General features: G+C 39.4%; 4 protein-coding genes across 6 annotated transcripts in view; all 4 read left to right on the plus strand.

The window, feature by feature from the left end:
- Window positions 1-2,366, plus strand: part of kcnab1b (potassium voltage-gated channel subfamily A regulatory beta subunit 1b) — a 43,637-nt gene extending 41,271 nt beyond the window's left edge. For both annotated transcript variants that reach the window (XM_057335073.1, XM_057335072.1), the window contains 2 exons: window positions 574-662; window positions 805-2,366. In XM_057335073.1, the coding sequence (XP_057191056.1) occupies window positions 574-662; window positions 805-894 (179 nt within the window). In that variant the 3' untranslated portion in view covers window positions 895-2,366. The remainder of the gene's footprint in view (window positions 1-573; window positions 663-804) is intronic.
- A 1,084-nt stretch (window positions 2,367-3,450) lies between these two features.
- On the plus strand, window positions 3,451-12,621 carry pask (PAS domain containing serine/threonine kinase). 2 transcript variants are annotated; one of them, XM_057335017.1, is made up of 20 exons: window positions 3,451-4,034; window positions 4,442-4,629; window positions 4,908-5,119; window positions 5,228-5,395; window positions 5,583-5,720; window positions 5,849-5,983; window positions 6,136-6,295; window positions 7,170-7,354; window positions 7,443-7,542; window positions 7,611-7,712; window positions 7,802-7,976; window positions 8,340-9,268; window positions 9,987-10,162; window positions 10,275-10,430; window positions 10,679-10,804; window positions 10,876-11,010; window positions 11,127-11,326; window positions 11,479-11,612; window positions 11,701-11,844; window positions 11,932-12,621. In XM_057335017.1, the coding sequence occupies exons 2-20, from the start codon at window positions 4,470-4,472 to the stop codon at window positions 12,114-12,116; spliced, it is 3,720 nt and encodes a 1,239-aa protein (XP_057191000.1). In that variant the 5' UTR covers window positions 3,451-4,034; window positions 4,442-4,469; the 3' UTR covers window positions 12,117-12,621. The 2 variants fall into 2 exon arrangements, with proteins under 2 accessions (XP_057191000.1, XP_057191001.1); XM_057335018.1 differs by having other exon boundaries at window positions 5,637-5,720.
- A 50-nt stretch (window positions 12,622-12,671) lies between these two features.
- Window positions 12,672-17,294, plus strand: mterf4 (mitochondrial transcription termination factor 4). Its single transcript, XM_057335083.1, has 4 exons — window positions 12,672-12,759; window positions 14,608-14,983; window positions 15,079-15,263; window positions 16,801-17,294. Exons 1-4 carry the CDS (start codon window positions 12,733-12,735, stop codon window positions 17,176-17,178), a joined length of 966 nt encoding a protein of 321 aa, XP_057191066.1. The 5' UTR covers window positions 12,672-12,732; the 3' UTR covers window positions 17,179-17,294.
- Window positions 17,295-17,638: 344 nt separating this feature from the next.
- On the plus strand, window positions 17,639-19,383 carry LOC130555051 (probable G-protein coupled receptor 148). Its single transcript, XM_057335080.1, has 2 exons — window positions 17,639-17,746; window positions 18,339-19,383. The coding sequence occupies exons 1-2, from the start codon at window positions 17,734-17,736 to the stop codon at window positions 19,364-19,366; spliced, it is 1,041 nt and encodes a 346-aa protein (XP_057191063.1). The 5' UTR covers window positions 17,639-17,733; the 3' UTR covers window positions 19,367-19,383.
- Window positions 19,384-19,552: the final 169 nt, after the last annotated feature.

Consider the following 19,552-nt stretch of genomic DNA (forward strand, 5'->3'; position numbering starts at 1 on the left):
TAGAAACAATTAGTAGATAGTTTAGAGAAATTTTCAGAAAACATTTATTGTGACTAATTGATTTTGTAATGATCGGTCAATGGTGCTGTAATGCTTTCTTTGAATTACATATGATTGTTTTCTGTGTTTTTGTGTATTATTTATCCGGTTTTATTTATCATGTTATATTATATTATTATTTATTTTATGTAATTTGTATTTTATCTATCAATTTTATTTGAATGTTTGTTTAAATACTTTATTATTTAATTAAATATTATTGTTTTCTTGTGTTTTTGTTTTTAATTTAACCTTTGTTTTTATTTATTATAGTATTATTTATTATATTATATTATTTTTTATGTTATTTGTATTTTATCTATCTATTTTATTTATACGTTTATTTAAATACTTTATTTTTTCTTGCTTGTAATTTGAGAATCTTATTTGTGTTCTACTACAGTATGTCTAGTCTTTGTTAAAAAAATAAAAAAATCGATATCAAATATATAAAAAAACACTTGTATACAGCGCCAGATTATATAAAACCCAGTATATATTTCTCATTAATCTGTTTTCTGTGTTCTTCTGAAGCCTGGTGCCTCCGTAATGAAGGAGTTAGTTCTGTTCTCCTGGGGACATGCAACCCGGCACAGCTCACTGAGAACTTGGGTGCAATACAGGCAAGAGATTTCAAATACACAGACGCACAGTCACGGCCATCCTGCAAACTCAAATTATCTTTTCTGTTGCACAGAAGAAAGATTTATATACATGTGATTTAGTATTTCCATCTAATCATGTATATTACATTCTCAATTCCAGGTCCTTTCAAAGATCACCTCTCACGTGGCCTCGGACATCGACAAAATTCTGGGTAACCGTCCCCACAGTAAGAAAGACTACCATCATTAGGCCTTTCTGTGAATCCGTATGCCTTGCGACTCAGGATCCCGTGCCAGCCCTCTTGTGTCAGCGGGTGTCCCACCATCGTGTGTCTATCTCAGCTTCTGCAGAGATCCATCGTTGCTGTTACAGTAGAAATGCTAAAGTGTTATGCATGCTTCTATTCAACCCAAACCTGCGTGAAGATCTCTATGAGGACACACTTGCTAGTGAAGCACAGAAGCTCCTGGACTGTCCGTGGAATTATGCATTTAGCTGTTCATCACCCTTATGTGCCAAAGTGATCCCTGGTCTTGACCCTTGACCTATGGATATGCATTCTGAGAAGGGGCAGGTAAAGGGATAAAATGGTAGGCTTATATGACCAGTGTATGTGAGCCATGCAGAATGGAAGTGGCGCGGTTGACATTTTTTATTAAAGTATGCAGGTTGGCATTCTCTATCTCTTTATGATCATTCCTGTAGGAATATTTTTTTATAAATATTGTGACATATTGCTGCTGTCCTTATGAAACCTTGTATCTCCATAGTTTGTGATTTTGCAAATATCTAACAAACAAAAAGTATTAAAAAGTGCTTGCCAATGTTGACAACACAGTATTTATTCATTTAAAAAGTGCAGGGGTTTTTCCATTTCCTGAAAAACAGCGAATCTGGACATCCGAGGTTTTGTAAGGACAGCATCAATATGAAAAAAATTTAAAAGGTTGATTATGACTTTTTGTCATCTCTCGATTCAAATAGATAAAGATTAACAATTCCCTGTGACTGTATAGAAATTGCTTAAATATGACATTATTTAATACAGAGAAATTAAAACCCAGAGTGGAGAGTTTAGAGAATGCTTACACTCTAAAAATGTATTCGTTGTTTTTTGTTGGTTCAGCTTAAAAATGGTTGCCTTAAAAGTTAATTCAAAAGGTCATTGGTTGTCTTAAAAGTTACTTCAATTTAAAAATATTAGTTAACTCAATGAATTTCTTGTTGAGTTGACTAATACTTTTAAGTTGATTAACTAAAAATTGTAACTGGAAGATTTCTTTAGATTTGCTCACATACTCTGCTCAGTTGGTCTCGCTTACTATAAAAGAATACAATGTAGGAGAAAAAAATAATTTGCATATCATGCTGAGAATGTAAAAACTAAGAACTGTGACGTATGGCAGCACGGCATGTTGCGTAAGCTGTGTGCGACAAAAATGTGTTGGAGTTAAAAGCCATCAACAGCGGATTTGGCTGTTATTGTGTTCAAATGTTCTCTGACATGTTGTGCATATTGTCTCTGTCGTCTTTAAAAAAAAGCACAAGACTGTTTGTGTATGTTAATCCCTGAAATATGTGATGTGCCATTTGTTCCATGATTTTTTTCTTCCCACTGCTCTGGATGAATATTATTAGTAACATAGTTTGTAAAATGCTTTTTCAGTGATACAGCGTTTCACTGTATTCAATGACACGGATTAAAGACATGCTTGCTGCTGTATTTGTATTTGAACTGCTAAGCAGTAAATGCAGAGAGCCAGAAATCTAGAATTCTACTCTTCCGTCTACTACAAGCAAGGTCAAAATGTTTACAAACTTGAAAAGGAAGCTGTTATTTAATGCATTGTGCAGAGTGCTTTAACCAGAGGCAGATACAGAAAGTAGGTGATAGGTGGGCCGGAATAATTCGCATCTCCCTTTCAACCAAATAAGAAAAAATAATGGGCCGGTGTTCTGTCCCATTGTGACGTCAAATGCAATGGCTTTCCCTGTATGCGTCAAAAGTCAGCGAAACTGCGTGCGGTTTACTAGACTCGTGTTTGTTACAGACCTGTAGGAGGAGTTTCCCATTTTTATAACCGTCTCTTGTGAAAGTAAACTCGGTGTGTCTCAGGAAAATGTCTGCATGCTTTACAAAATATGGCACCTTTTGTATTGCTATATTCAATCCATTTAAACTGTTCATACCAATAAGAACTGAAGGAGCGTGGCTTTCCATCTGTTGCGGTAATCGGATATGTTCTGTTCTTCTATCGCGGACAGATCTGGAGGTGGACAAATTTGATTTACTAATTCGGAAGCCGGCTGAGTGAGAATATCAGCGGAGGCTGAAGCACAAATGCTGCCATTAGCACTCGACTCATTGAATGTTGATGTGTGTATTTCACCTTCATTTCCAGGTGCCTCAGTGTGTGTTTCTTCAGTTTCTTTATAGAAGTGTTTTTTTTTATTGCCACATGGATAGCTGTTTGTTTAGCCATGTTTACATGATCATTGAAAGTGAACGTACAGGCAGCGATATTGGCGCGCAGCGTAACTGCCGTAACGTAACTGACGTCACGTGAGCACATTCTTAATAATATTTGGATATTATTATTAATAAAAAAACAATTAAAATGTTTTCATTTAATTCATACAATTCAAATTTATAATTAAGGTTAAAAAATAATATTTAATAATATTAAAAATAATTTTCTTGGCTCCGTAGCTCCGCCCCTGGCTTGAACATCTAAATAAATTGTGCATCTCCTGTTTTGTCTCTTTATTTATATTTAAAAATTGTATTTCTCAGATATTCAGTTATTGTAAAGATATATTTTGGTTGATGTTGCTAAAGCACAGATAGAATAAAATTGCAATAATAACCTGCAAAATGTCTGATATAGTTTAAACGGTTCGTTTGTCATATCTACAGCAGTATAATTTAAAAAATAAAGTGAAAAAACACCAAATTTAAAACTAGCACGTAACTGAAGTCAGCAAACTGGGTCATATGGAAAAACCATAGGGGCAAAACGCTCAATAACATAAACAAGCCACCACCTTCATACATCTCCATAGAAACTGCAGGGCTCCCTTAATGAAGCGAGCTCCGCCCACTTACGTTTCCTATTGGATAAACTCACTGTCAAGTTTCAAAATGATGACTTTTCATTGGTTCTTATCCTCTCGTCACCTTATTTCGATTCCACACGCGCCAAACAGTGTAGGCCATGATATATTTGACGCAAGCGCTCCAAACGACGTGTTTACGATCACGCTGAATTGAAATCCCTGATTTTTAAAGCATTCATTTAAATTTGTTCCTTTTGATTGCTGAATTTGGTTATTTTGGAACAAAGAAGAAATCACCCTCCGTCTCCAAGGCAGCAGGAAGTAAACTGAAGGTAAGTCCGTGTTGGGTGAGTGACGCTGTTTAAAATCGCATATTAAATCGCGATACGTTATATAACTGTGCTGTATATTATATTACACGCTCATAGTTTTGTGAAATTGTCCTCTCGATTGGTTTGTTTCGAAAAAGGTTTCCCACATTCACCCTGATAGAACAATACAATCTAATGGGTTTAATTACATATACATTTCTGGATTATTAGCTAATTACCATTAACGCCATTAAAAAAAACTTTATGTAGTGTTTTTTGGGTGTTCTTGCAGTTCTGCTGGTTCCAATGCATCAGTAGAACCCAACATTACCAGCAAAGACCATTAAGTTACCATTAAAACTAGGACAATTCCCATGATATCCATACAATCCATTAGAATTTCTGCTCTATTTCTGTCGTTTTTACAGCAGGGCCATTTGTACGGTGCATGCAGCGATGTGGCTGACGCACAGACGGAGGAGCAGCCCCAGGGGTGACGGTTTGTGTGTTGCTGATGATGACCGTATTAGCAGTCTGTTGAAGAATGATTCCTTCTGCATGAATCAGTCTTTCCCCTCTGCAAGGAACTGCGCTTTGAACCCCGTGGATGCAACAGGTGTGCAGTGTGAGCAGACACTGAAACAAAAAAGAATGGATAATAAAAGTCTATAAAATGTCCATATATAAAATGCTTGTTGGGTCAAAGAGGGACAAACTGGGTTGTTTCAACCCACGGTTTTCTGGGTTAATTTAACCCAACCGTTGATAAAAAAATAACTTGGCATTTTTAATGTGTAGTTACTGACAATGTAATGTTACTTATGCAAGTTACAAAGACTATGTCTTGCGTACAGTATGTGTTAAAAACAAGCTGACTTGTTTATTTTCTTGCAGGTGATTTTTATGTTGGCTCATCGGTGGCGATGAGGAATCTTCAGATTTCGGATCTGCATGGCTCTCATCCGACATCTCAGCCATCAGCTCAGGAGTCCCCTGTGTTTGAGAGCTCTCTGCTCAGACAGCTCGTCTGTAGTGCTACAGAGAAGAGCGGGACAGCTCTGAATCCCAGCACAGCCATCCTGTCCATTAGCCGAACCACAGCACAGGTATCAGATGACTTAGTTGACGTTTCACCTGTTCTTTGGTTCATAAAACTACACAAAATGTTTGCGTTTGTAAACGTTTTCCTTCGCATTTTTTTATCTCTCTGCAAGGTTGTGGATGCCAACGATTATGCTTGCAAGCTGTTTGAGTGTGCATATAGCGATTTGATTGGCCAGAAGCTGACCTCTCTCGTAAGAGCCAGTCAGATGCTCCAGGAAATCTTGAAGGAGGATACTGTGGATTCCACTGGGAACCTTATTACTGTTGCTGCGAAAGTGGTATGAAACACAGCTTTATCTGTATGGAAAATTAAAACAACAACTCACTTGACTGTCACTAACCCCATGAATATTTAATTTCATCCATACTGTGTCACTTATATCTATCGCTCTCATCGCTGGCTTTCCTGTGCCTGAGAAAACATTCACTAATGAAAGCGCGGCTCCGTCTCATTCTCTCCGTCAGGTGACTGCAGCGAGTTTGGCACGTGCAGAATTTCCTGTTTCTGTGTGTGTCCAGATGCCTGAGCAGCAGCAGCAGATTGTTGAGCTTCTCGTGGAAAGAGTAGAGAGGATCACTGCACACGTGACTTTCACTCAGAATGTGAGGCTTGTTTCGTTACTTTCATACCTTATTTTGGCCTGTTATTCAGCGCATATCTGAATAATAGAGATTTTGTTGTATTACTGCTGCCACATGGCCCAAATAAGTTCTATCGTCTGTTTCTTCAGGGTGGAATCGTCAGTTGTGATCCCACTTTTGCCCATCTCCATGGGTACCACACTGCTGAGGAAATGACAGGCCTGTCAATCAAGGCTCTTATGCCATCACTACAGATCCCATTTCACTGCAGGACAACTCCTAAGGTTAGGTGCTATTAAAACATTGGGCAACATTGTCCATGAATGTAGCTTGATCATTAAATGAGCACATTCGTTAAAAACATTTTTGTGATCTGTGATGCTATTCTGCCATACCGGCAGTATGCTAGTATAACACTATTGTTTCTTTATTGCAGGTGTTGCGTGTACAGAGGTTGTGTTTGCAGGACAGGTCTGGTCTATCAGTGCCTGCATGTGTCCGACTGCAGGCTGCTGTATCCTGTGGAAGATCAACCCATCCAGAACATTCTGACATCTCGCTGAGCAGCTCTCGACGACTCAGTCGGACACCGTCAGGTCAGTCTTCACTTCCTTTCCTCTTTTATTGCAGGAGAGGTTTTTATACTGGTGGTGGTGCTTGTGAATGCTACATTTTACTGTTTGACGTGGTAAAAAAAGCTTATTTTGAGTGTTCAGTTCTGCATTCAACTTTCACTTGCCTTACTAAAAGAAGTAATGCTTATTATATTAAGCAACATTTATTATGTGTCAATCTTTAATATTTTAAGTCTGTTTTTCTTATAACATGTTTTCTTTAACTTAAAAAAAACTTTGGACCAAAATGGTAAAAGTAGTTATAATTGTAAGCTAAAGTTAAGCCTACTAGAAAATTATTGCATATGGTGTAACAAATTAATGGAATTATGGCAACCAGTTTGATATTATTTCCTTTATTACATGCAATAATTCATAATGTAGTGAACATCAAGAACGTCACACATAAAGTATTGTTTTCCAGATAAAATGTGTATTTCAATAAGGCAAGTGACTCATCAGGACATTTATTGTTAGGATTATAACCGCAGGCAAAGAAAAGCTTAGACTTCTGAAGGAGCTAAATATGTAATGACATTCTCTATCAAACTTCATTATAGCAGATCAGACTTCATTACCGTGAATCACATTTCATTACTGTGGTCCAAAATTCATAACTGTGAATCAGATTTAATCAGATTTTGAGCTCTTCCTGCAGTGTTTATTCATTACTTATATCCTCTGAAAAAGCCACTGTGGATTTCTAGGATTTATTGTGGTTCTGAATCTATAATCTTTTGTTTTGTTTCTTGTTTTTAATCGGCATGAATTTAATAATGAATTTAATTTGCTTCTTAAATTGCTATCAATTTCAGTATGATCAATACAGAGCCCTGACGCTCTTATTGTCCTGCAGGTGATAAATCAGGTGCTGGTGAAATCTTGTCCCCCAGCTCAGGTGTGCTGTACTCTGGGTCAGTGTGTGTATTTGCTCCCGGTAGCTGTTTTGTGACGCTCCGGCCCAATGGCACCATTCACAGTGTCAACAACATCTTCAGCTTCCTGCTCTTCGGTTACAACAGCAGTCAGCTGCTCGGCAAGGTACAGTTGCTGGAACATTCCCAATTACTTAGCATCCGTTGTCTGTAGGAACTTTTAAGGTATAATAACTTTGAACCTGGATGTGCAGAACATCACATACCTGATACCAGCATTTTACGAGCGAGTTCGTGCCGGGAATCAAAGCAACCACCCCGCATCACATCTACATGACACATCCAGCCCAACAGGTATAAAGACTTCAGAACATACCCATTTACTTAGTTAGACATTGTGCTGACATCCCCCTTTCTCTTAGATCCTTGTAGATGTTCTCCTAGTGCTAACTGTCAACCCGCTGATGTACTAACACTCTCTACTGATGTTCACTCAACAAGAGATGATCAACAGGAGACGTGTAGTGAGTTTTGTTTTTAACCGCTGCTATTATATATGCTGAGCAGATAAACAAATGTGATGGGACACTGTGGAATATCTCTGGCTGTGTAGATCCAAACACAGTGCTTGCTGGGGACAGCGTGATGGTACATCTGGCTATGCGGAGAAGAGCGGGTCTCGGGAAAGGAAAGAAGATCTTTACGGGGACCAGCGCTAAACTGGAGAAGGAGGGCAGCGTCCCATCAACCATGACCTCACCTGTTGTCACCTCCACACCACTGAATGGGTCAGATACGACATTTCTTTTCAGACAGTCTGCACATTTAGGCATATTCAGTTAAACTGTGTTTTTGTTATATGATCTTTATCTTAACTGGTAGAGGCGTATGCAAAGATCATAGGTTCTATGTCCAGAGAACAAACAGACATGAATGCAAATTACTTGATTTGCTTAATGTGTCTTGCAAAGCCTTTTGGAGACATGCCTAGGTCACAAACAATGGCTTTTAGGACTGTTAAGATCATGGCAATATGAAACAAAAACAATCTTGAAGCAGTGTATAGATGTTTCAGGAGTCACATTGTCCTGATTACGACAAATTGTGTGGAGGTGTTTGTAAATCATAATTCTTCCTTTGATTGATTTCAGGTTGAATGACACTACAGAACTTTGTGAACAGGTTGTAGATGTGACCGCACAGGTGTCCGAGTCTGACTCTGCCAACTCCACCACCGCTCTGCTACAGACCTTTGCTTTGGTGGAGTCCCTGGAGGTTCACAATATCAATTATACTTCTCGTGGTCCATCAGGGCAGCTCATCACTGGGCAAGATGCCTCCAAGGCACCTCTGAAGCAGAAACCGCTAAACCCGGACTGTATGATCGCTCCAAAGTCTTGTGGAAGTCATCCTGAACCTCATAAACAGTCCTGTCAGTGCTCCGAGCAGGGCCAGCTTCAGGACTCCAGCTTTGAGGTGATCTCCCTGGGCAGTGGGTCGTCATCTGGGTTTTGTGAGAAGTTAGTGGGAGGTTCTGGTCCAGAAAAGCTTGATGAGTCTCAGCAGGGACGTCAGCTGACGGAATCGGGGAGCTACTTCCTGGACTTAAACACAAATGGAGATGAAATTCTTCATGCCCTGTCAAAGATGAACCTGAATGAGAGCATTGAGATCCCAAATGGACCTGTAGATCTCGATAACTCGTTGATGTCATGTGATACCGCTGAACTTCTGCGTACCGCTTCGCCCTTCATTGTGGAGTTGGACACTGAGGTTGAAGCACAGGTCTGCCCGGAGGAGGAGGCAACACAAGTAAATGCCTCATTATTTAAAGAACAAACAGAGCATATAAGCCCTCAACGGAAGGCTCTTGAACAATCACCACCAAAACAACTTCTGGAACGTTGGAATTCCTCATCGGCATATGTCAAGGGCCGTGTTCTGGATCTCAGGAGTGGTGGAATGCTCTTGCGAGGAGACGCTCCTGCCACCTCCACCCCTAAAAAGGCTCGGGCAAACTCTCTTATTCCAGAGGGGAGGTTTCATGTCACCTGCTACCACAGAGACGGAACTCCAATCGGTATGCGAGCTGTGTCTCTCTAGCTCTTCTGTTTCAGATGTACTACACACAATGTCAACAGTGACATCATCTGATATTGATTAGTCTACTTAAGCCCTGATATTATTTGTTAAGAGTCCCAGCCTTTTTCAGTTTCAAGACTCCAAAACCTTACAATTTCATTTTTAGTTATATGTTGCTAATTCTTCGAATAATGCATACAAATTGCATAGCTACAAACATGCCACATTCATTTTGAAAAAAGTAAAACAAAAATGTTTCTGCTTTTTTTGCAGAAACTTGACAGTGACCTTCTGTATATTTCAGCACAATATTCAGAATAATGTGTAGGCTAATAGTTATTAAATAACTAGGGCTTCTCAATACATCAGAATATTGCAGATGTTCATATTGCAATGGTTTGCAATTACTGAATAATTTTAATACATACATATAAAATAGTGCAATTCATTTTTTACATTATCATATACCATACACTGCATTATCTAGCAAGTTATCACATATTGCATTTTTCTTCACTTTTGTGCATACCTATAAAAACATTGGATAATTTTGCATGTGGTAGCACTGTCTAGACCTATCACAACCTTTATTTGAATTATTATTGAAAATCTGTGCACTAACCACTCTGTCCACTAATGTGACAGATTGATATTTCTGATTAGTTATATCATTACTTATCATGTGCTGAATACAATGATCCTTTCTCTCTGTGTAGAAGTACAATGTGATGTCTGTCAGGCATCCAAGTCCAGTGGTGGTTCTCTTACCTGTCTATGGCTGAGTGGGAGCCATCTTTTGCTCCACCACCAGGAGGCACTACAGAGCACAATGTCTCCCACAGTAAGAACAAGAGCCGCAGAACAGGAGCCCTCTGCATATAGCTTTGCTGAGGTGAGGATAAATGTGTAAATGATCTCTTAACATGGTGTACATTTGAGTTTTTGAGGTTAGTAGTTGAACTTAATTCACTTTTAAACATGGTATGGATTTTGGATTTATTCAGGCAATCCGGTCGGATGCCTTGCGCTCTTCTGTGGACCTGGAGCAGTCCAGAGCATGCGAGGGGCAGTTTGAGGAAGACTACCGTCCACTGCGCTCCATCGGAAAAGGAGCATTTGGTTTTGTCTGGCTTGCTTCGAGACGGAAAGACGAACATGAAGTCAGTGACTTTACAGTTATATTCTTCCAGTTATGTTTTTTTTATCTTAATAACATGTGTAGAAACATGTGTATCTAGCCTTTTGTAGATTGTGTAGAGCACAATCTCTACACGATTTGGTTTCGCTAGCTCGAGTGGTACTTTATAGCACTGCTTTAGCATTTGAATGCCAGGGAAGATGAAAAATGTACACCGTACATGCACTGAAAGTTGCTTTGGATAAATAAATGTAATATAAACTCTCTCAGGTTGTTGTGAAATTCATCAGAAAAAGTGCGGTGGTGAGTGAATGTTGGGTCGATGATCCTGATCTGGGTCAGGTCAGTCGGGAAGTGGCTATACTGGCTCGTCTCCAACATCCCAACATCGTGAAGGTATGTTGAGAAATCCGCTCAGTGATGTTTTGTCATTATAACAGTCAATGTCATCAGGTTTGTTCCTGCAGGTGCTTGAGGTGTTCGAAAATGAGGGGTTCTTCCAAATGGTCATGGAGAAACATGGGGACGGGCTCGATCTGTTCGAGTTTATTGACATGCAGCCCAGACTGGATGAGCCTCTTGCAAGTTACATTTTCAGACAGGTGGGAAAGAGATGTTGATTTGATTACTTTTTTTCAGAGGGGATGGTAATGGTTTTATAATAGCAGGTAGTCAAGTTGGATTCAATATTTCTCTCTTAATCTGTATTTGTACACAGCTGGTAGATGCGGTGAATTACCTGCGGGGGAAAAGAGTGCTTCACAGGGACATAAAGGATGAAAACATCATCATAAACTCTCAGTTTCATATCCATCTTATTGACTTTGGCTCAGCTGCCGTGCTTGAACCTGGACAAGTATTCTACACCTTTTGTGGGACTCTGGAGTACTGCTCACCCGAAGTGCTTCAAGGAAACCCGTATGTACTGAAGCCTTTAGGGTGCTGTGTATGCAGTTCTATTTGGCAAGATGCACAAGTAGCTTTAAAGTGTTGCATTAAAATAAATGTTATGCCGGTATAATCTCTGTATTTTATTATGATGTTGTTTTGATGTTTTTCCATGTGTATAGGTATGAAGGTCCAGAGCTGGAGATGTGGTCTCTGGGAGTGCTCTTATACACATTACTTTTCAGTGAAAATCCATTTTTTAATGTGGAAGAGACCCTGCAGGCACGACTCAACCCTCCCTGCCAGATATCCACAGGTTTGGAGCTCAGCTTAATCTGACTTGTTTTTCAGATGCTGACTTTTTAGTTCAATAACCAGACGCCTAATGGTTGTGTGTGTTTTAGAGTTTTATGGACTGTTGGCTGGTCTTTTGCACCCAGTGGTTGCTCAGAGAATGACACTAGAGGAGCTTTTGGAGTCGCCATGGTTACGGCAGCCCGTAAACCTAGCAGAGTACTCATGGGGAGAGGTCTTCCCCTCCAGCAACGGTAAGAAAGAAACGTTATACCGTGACCCACAAATTCGGTGCGCAAAAGCCCACAGAAGTTCTAACCTCCATCTTTTTATTACCGTAGAGTCCACTGAGCATGTGGTTTCCTACTCTGGTGTCCATCAGGCAGACATCCTTTACCCTGACCCTGATAACAACCTAAGTTCATCTGAGGACACGCCTCTAGAGGATGAAGAAGAAGACGAGGAGCAGAGGAGAACGATGGCAGCGCTGCAGTCTGAGCTGCTGAAATATCTCACTGAAGAGTAAAGAACTGTCTATTCACCTGCTCATGTCTATCACGATGCAGATCTGTCCAAAGCCGTCCCTACATGTACAAAACAGCATTATCTCTGTGTTTGGGGAAGGGAAATCATTAAGGTTGTTTATCAGATGTTATATAACCTAGACATTTAAAACATTGTGTTATGTAGAAAGATCTCTCACTGTAATGCTATAATGTTTCACAGAAGGAAAACGGCAACAATTGTTCTGTTAAAACAGATATGCACTGGACCTGTATGAGGGTCAGCTGAGTTTTAAAATAATCTGTTTTTAGGCTTTGAAGAAGCAGTTGTGCAAACAACTTATCTTAGGTTGATTTTTAACCTTTTAAATTATGAATGTTTTAATTATTTTTAAAATGTCTGTATTTATCCTGTGAATAAATTGTTAGTGATAGCAATTACGTTTGCTTTGGCTGTTGGTAAGTTTTATTCGAAATGTGCACAGGCTTTGTAAAGCCTCTGTGGTTGACTGAAATTATCTTCAATAAATAGTTTCAGTTTATGGTGTGTTTTTATTTCTCCGGTGGCTTATTTGTTCTTGTGGAACCTTTGCGCGCGAGCTTCTTGTTTCACTCGGAGCGTATTTTGACGCAGGACAGATGGTTACTCACGCTTGCCGACGTCAGGTGAGGACAAAATGAAAATTTTACCCCTAACGGTTTAGATATTACACCCAGTATTGAATGTTGGTGCACTGGTTTACACATTGCTGTACACTGTATTAGAAAACATTGAATGGTTTATTTGTATAAAGCTAAATAAGTTAGACGTTCAGACAGGCTAACTTCAATCGTGCGAAACAATACACGGTAAAATAAATGCAAGGTGAAGGTGATGTGAGGCCAAGTATGGTGTTCCATACTCGGCTATTGTGCTCTGCATTTAACCCATCCAAGTGCACACAGCACAGCAGTGAGTAACACACACCCAGAGCAGTGAGCAGCCATTGCTGCAGCGCCCGGGGGGCAGTCGGGGGATCGGTGACTTGCTCAAGGGTCTCACCTCAGCGTGGTATTGAAGCTGGAGGAGAAATGAAATGATGATCAAATGAAAACAAAGATCATAAATGCGGCAAAAGCCTGAATCCGAAATAATATTTACATATGCGTAACGTTAGTTGCAGCAGGTCATTATACAAACAAATCATTTGCATGCTATTTAAGTACCGTTCTGAGCAACATACTCATATACTGAAAAAAAATAACTTGAAGAATTTACCTAATATCCTCGTAACAATTCGCAAACATTTTTTTAAGTTAAGTTTGCTGCTATAATTCAAGTACAATTTACTAACCAGATTAATGTAACTTCTACTTATTAAATACATTTAGTTTTTGCTAATATATCAAGTAAATGTTGCTTAAAGTAAACATAAAACAATTAGACCCCCCTCAGCCTAGGCACAAGCATCGTTTAACAATGGTAACAACTTAAAAAACCCAAACTTAAAAATTATACCGAAACTCTCCTAAATCTCAAAGATAAATCAACAAAAAACACGAACCCAAGTCTTTCTTCTTACTGAAAAACACTTAAAATGAGTTTATCTTGAAAATGAACCTCCTAATGCAGTCAGATACAAAGCATGCTGGGAACTACAGATCAACTGCTAAGGTAGTTATATCTTATTAAAAAATATTTATGTAGTCTCAACACATAATAAATAAGTAAACTTAATTTTACCAATTTAAATGGGTTTAATATAATACAATTGAGTTGGATTTACTTAATAATTTGTTCAATTAAAATGACTCAAACTAAATAATTAAAATCTTAACCAAAATAAGTAGATTTTATTCCCAAGATTTTTACGTTATTTTAACTTTTTGCTAAAAACAGTAACATAATTATATTTAGTATATTTTAATAATTTCTTTTCATAAAATCTACTAAGGCACATAATCATTTTTTCAGTGTATAAACCTGGGGCCGGGTGCATAAACTGTAAAAGTCTTAGATGTTAGTCATCTAATTTTTTCATCAAGACTGGTCATAACTTCTTTAAATCAATTACATTAAAAGGTAGATTGGGCTAACTGAAATATGTAAAGTAATATTTATAATTCCTAACTAATTCCTAGTCTGTGAGAATAGCTGTTTTAATTTAGCGGCTAAGTTTATGCAACTGGGCCTCAGCGGCTTTTTTCTGTAAAAAAAAAACAAATTGCGGAAAACTTGTGCAGAAACACTTAATGCCTTACTAAAACTGAACTTGGTTTTATTACAAATAAAACCAAAAGACATTGTTACCATAGTTAAGCTATGATAACCACAAATTAACAATTCGTATTAAAATTGTGGTACATTAATCATAATCACACAGTTTGTTTTAATAAACTGTAGTTAGTTTTACATCAGGTATGTGAATATACATCAACATCTCGAATTCAACGGAACAATAATTGCACATGGCATTTTCTATGATGCATTCTGCTACACACTTAATTGAATTAGTTTTCTCCTCTGGCTCTCAGATAGTAAGATGGATTTGGAGATGGAGTGTTTGTCCTATGGATGCGAGCAGAGGTCATATGTCCTTCTGCTCTACACGACAGGAGCACCATCAATCATCTCACACCCGTCAGGTCCCACAACGGCCGGGAGCACAGCTAAATGTACGCTCTCTGCTCGAAATGGGCTTTTCAGAAACTCAAGCTGACGAGATGCATGAAGGCGCGTTGAAGAGCCGTGGGAAACATATTCCATCGATCCTGACAGTACTGTTAGTCTTAGGCCTAAATCCGGCCAGCATCCTCAAAATAATGCAGAAATGTCCAGAGATGTATTCGCTTAAAGGTGCAGAGATACAGCAGCGCATCGATAACCTCAGGAAATTGGGATTGGTAGAAGGTAATGTGTCATGTTGATTTATGTTTATTGATTTGACAAGTTTTGCTCTCCATCTCTATGGAAGACAAACTGAAAGTTTTCTGACCTGTTCACAGGCAGTTTGCAGAGAGTGATCAGCCACTACCCCAAGGTCATGGTCCTGCCGATCAAAAGGGTCAACATGGTATCTCGATTGCTCAAAGAGAAATGCCACTTTACCGTCCAGCAGGTCACAGACATCCTCAGAGACTCACCTGAGGTTTTAGAGGAGGATTTGGCCCGGTTAGAGTACAAATTTCAGGTATGGCAAGACATGTTACAGGTGTAGCCTGCAGAACATGGGAACTCCTTGATGCCACATCAATGTCAACCTTTAGTGATGCTCTGTTGCCTTTTTTACCTTTAATGTTGGCATTATGGTCTCCAACCTTTAAAGGGGTGATATGACACGGCTAAAATGAATATTATCGTTTGTTTTAGATGTAATGCAATGTGTACACAGGATTTAAGATTCAAAAACGCTGTATTTTCCACATACCGTGCATGTTTGTATCTCCTCTTTGCCCCGCCTCTCTGAAACACGCAGATTTTTAACAAAGTTCATCGCTCTGAAAAGCGAGGTGTGCTATGATTGGCCAGTTAACCAGTGTGTAGTGATAGGAATACTGCAAGCGTGTGAGGGAAATGTAACGCCTCTTACCATATTTGGAACATCAGGTTCCTCTTCAATTGTACTGACAGGTACGCACCTTACTTGCGTATACAAATCATACCACGAACTGACGTAGATTTGTGGGGGTGTGGTTACACGAGGCGTTTCAGGCAGGTCTGGGTGAGCATTCGCTTTTAGATAGAATGCATCTTTTGTTTCTGACACTTTAATTTTTGCAATTTTACGGGTCTAATACATGCATGGGAAACTTATAACACACCAAAGACAGAAAAACACGTATTCGCGCCATATGACCCCCTTAAATAAAATAAAATTCGGCCATTCTTTACTGAGCATATAGTTCCAAACAATTTTCTTCCCTGGAATGCAAGAAACACATTTTGGCATGTTTGTCACACAAAGTTAGTGTATAGCTCCCATAAGATTTACTGAAAAGTGTCATGTGAACTTTTTTACAATGTCAGGGTCTTGACTTGAGCACATGAACTGACGAGTAAACAATGACTAAATTTGATGTTTAAGCTTTATTTTATGGGTGAACTGTTCTTTTTTAGCAGTGGTTCCCAACACTGTTCCTAGAGGGATCCCCAACAGTCTGCCTTTTAGACGTTTCATTTAGTCATTTTTTTGTCATTTAGCAGATGCTTTTATCCAAAGGTAATTGGATCTAATGAGGTACAGATAATTTAAATCATTAATAGAGAACTTGAAGACCTGAAATGGGTGTTAAATGGAGGAATATGTCTTTGCAATATAGCTATAAGTTAAACTCCAAAAAATTATTATCATAGTAGTAACTCACTATATTACGAAGTTCAGAGCAAGGTTATTATAGTTTGCTAAAAACGATGAAATGTTTCTGTTATTTAAAATCAAATAAAATATCGGCCTAAATATTATTTGAAAAAATGAAAAAATTTGAAATGTTGCCTCAGCAGTAAACTGAAATAAGATTAAGCAGAGGCACTAAAATTATTATCTGGAAAAAGTAAATGAACTAAAACTTGACAGTATATATGGTATTATAGAATTATAACATTTGGGTTGTTGATCTTTGATTTTTGACCTTTTCTGTTGCACATTTAGTCATTGTGAATAATACAGTTAAAGAGTGTTTGCATTCTGTAATAGTTTAAAAACTGACGCACGCATTTTCCCCCCGCAGTATGCATATTTCCGCATGGGTGTGCGGCAGGCAGAGATGGTAAAAGCCAAGATGTTTCGTTTGACGCTGTCCGAGCTGCGTTGTCGTCACTGTTTCCTCGAGCGTAGAGGACTGTACCAGACGCCAGACAAGAAGGGCCAAACGCTCATACTTATTCCATTGCTCAAAGACTTCCTCTGCGTCTCCGAGGAAACCTACCTGACGCAGGTCGCCATGGCAACCGCAGAGGAGTTCCATGTGTTCTGTAAACTGATCGAAAGAGAGCAGGAAGAAGAGTTCAGCAATGAGGAACAGGAGTTAGGTGATGATGATGATGATGATGATGATGATTATGATGAAAAACACTGGAAGACTGGCTACAAGAGGGACAAAAAATAAAAAGACATTCTACACGTTGTTATATAACATCTTAAAATGAATAAAGGAACTATTTCATGTAGCATAATACCACTATTGATTTGTTGTTTTCTTATTGATATTAAGATATCTCATGCAAATGTAGCATATTCAAACCACCAGCATACTTTTTGGAAATACGTACCTTGTTGTCCACAACATTTGCCTAAGGACCGGTGGTCATGCCAACATTGTATATTGTTTGTTTGTTTAACGCTCCATCTCATTTATAGCTTTATAAGCTTTTAACCCGGATATGAGGTGCATTGTAGTGGGGAGCTACATGGAGGTAATAATGGTGTTAGTGTTAGTTTATTTGAGCGGCCTGACATGGGGAGGCTCAGCACAATTTACACCAAATGCCGAGTAACCATGGAGCACATGAAGAGCGTTAGTGCCCTGTGATCATTTACGGATCTGTGCGCATCAGTGGAACGCCTGATGTCTGATAACAGGGGTAGAGTCGGGAGGTATTGATTTGGGAGGACATTAGTCTGATGGAGGCCTGGATGAAAGCATACGGTACAGCATATATGGATGTGTGGGACAGGTAAGAGAGTCATTTTAACTCCCTTTTAATCGATTGTTAGTCGATATGTATCTATTTAGTTCTTGCTCTTTCAGGGGGACAACACAAGTCACTTGGCTTTAGTCACGCTGTTTTTTTTAGATCAATGTATTTATCAGTAATTCCTTTCTGAATTAGGTAGTATCTCCAAAGTAAACAAGAAAAACTTAAGCTATTATAATTATATTGGATGAGCTGTCTTTTTAACTCTTGACAGAAAGGTTGCCCTTTTTCTTGCTTGTTATCCTATGCTCTCTTACATACCACGTTAAAGTGATAGTTCACCCAAAATCGAAAATTCCATCATTTACTCACCCTTTTGTCGTTTAAAACCTGTATGACTTTTCTTTCGTCTGTGGAACACAAAAGAAGACATTTTAAGAAATGTCTCAGTGGTTTTGTGTCCATACAGTGGAAGAATTGGAAATTGAAGAAATATCTCCTTTTGTGTTCTGCAGAAGAAAGTTAGTCATCCAGGTTTGGAATGACTTGAGATGCATTAAATGATCAAAGAATTTGTATTTTTTGGGTGAACTATACTCTAATGTAATATTTATTGTATTGGTTTATGTAGGTAAACAAGCCCTTGGGGTGCAACTTTGTTCCAGCATCATCGCATCGTTCTTCCTCTCCCTAAATATGAGTCAACCTCTCATTGTCAACATCTCGAAGGAATGGTCCGCCATAATGAACAGCAGGCACATGGATCTATTCCTCATCCCCACTGTTCTGCTAACTTCAGTCACTTTGCTGGTCAACCCCATGTTGTTCCTCTGCATCCTGTGTTTCCCTTCGCTGCGTCAGGAGACCCGCTACCTGCTCCTCGCAAACATGCTCATAGCCGACGTGCTCTTCCTCACCATCAACCTCACAGTCGTCTCCTGCAACACGGTGGGCAAGGACATGCCCCACATTCTGTGCGAGTTCATGCTGTTAAGCACCGTGACGACGTACAGCTGTTCCGTGCTCACAGTCACGCTGATGGTCGTCGACACGTATGTGGCGGTGCGCTGGCCGCTGCGTTACAACGAGATTCTACCCCCATGCAGAGCCAGAAAGATAATCGGGGCCTTGTGGGTGCTGTCGGCAGTGTGCCCCGTCTCTTTGCTAGTGATGTTTGAGGTGTTTAACAGCGAACAACAACAGTCACGTCCAGTGTGTTTGGTGTTGATTGCTCTGCACTCTTCGGTGCAGAGTCGGAAGGTGACAGGCAGCATTTATCTGTACTTCATCATTGCCGTCAGCCTGTGCACAGCGCTCATTGTATACTGTTACATCCGTCTCTACGTCATCACTAAGACTTCTGGGATATGGCGGAGTCCCTACTCCAGGGCACGTATGACGCTGTTGGCTCACGCTCTGTTGCTCATGATGTATTTCACTCCGGCGCTGGTCTTTGCGGTTGAGCTGGCTCTTTTACAGGGACATAATACCGTGAGCGAGGCCGCAGTGTGGATTAACCTGGTGAACATGAGCGTGCTGATGTTGCTGCCCCGCTTCTGCACGCCTTACCTGTACATCCTACGGTATCGGGAGATTTACGAGACTCTTCAGCAGGTGTTGTGGAAGAAGAGACATCTCAGTCAAATCACCGTGGCCTAGACGCCAAGCGGGACTTGCAAAGCAACCCTGGAAAATGCCTGCTAGAGAGAGAATGCTGAAATGTGTTTTGACTGAGGCTTGCTGCTTCTCTACCTAGAAAGTGACTGAAATATGAGGAAAAATATATATTTAAAGGTCCAATGTGTAATTTTTTGGAATATCTATGAATAGAAATGCAATATAATA

The sequence above is a fragment of the Triplophysa rosa genome, linkage group LG5, assembly GCF_024868665.1.
Source record: "Triplophysa rosa linkage group LG5, Trosa_1v2, whole genome shotgun sequence".
Taxonomy (NCBI): domain Eukaryota; kingdom Metazoa; phylum Chordata; class Actinopteri; order Cypriniformes; family Nemacheilidae; genus Triplophysa; species Triplophysa rosa.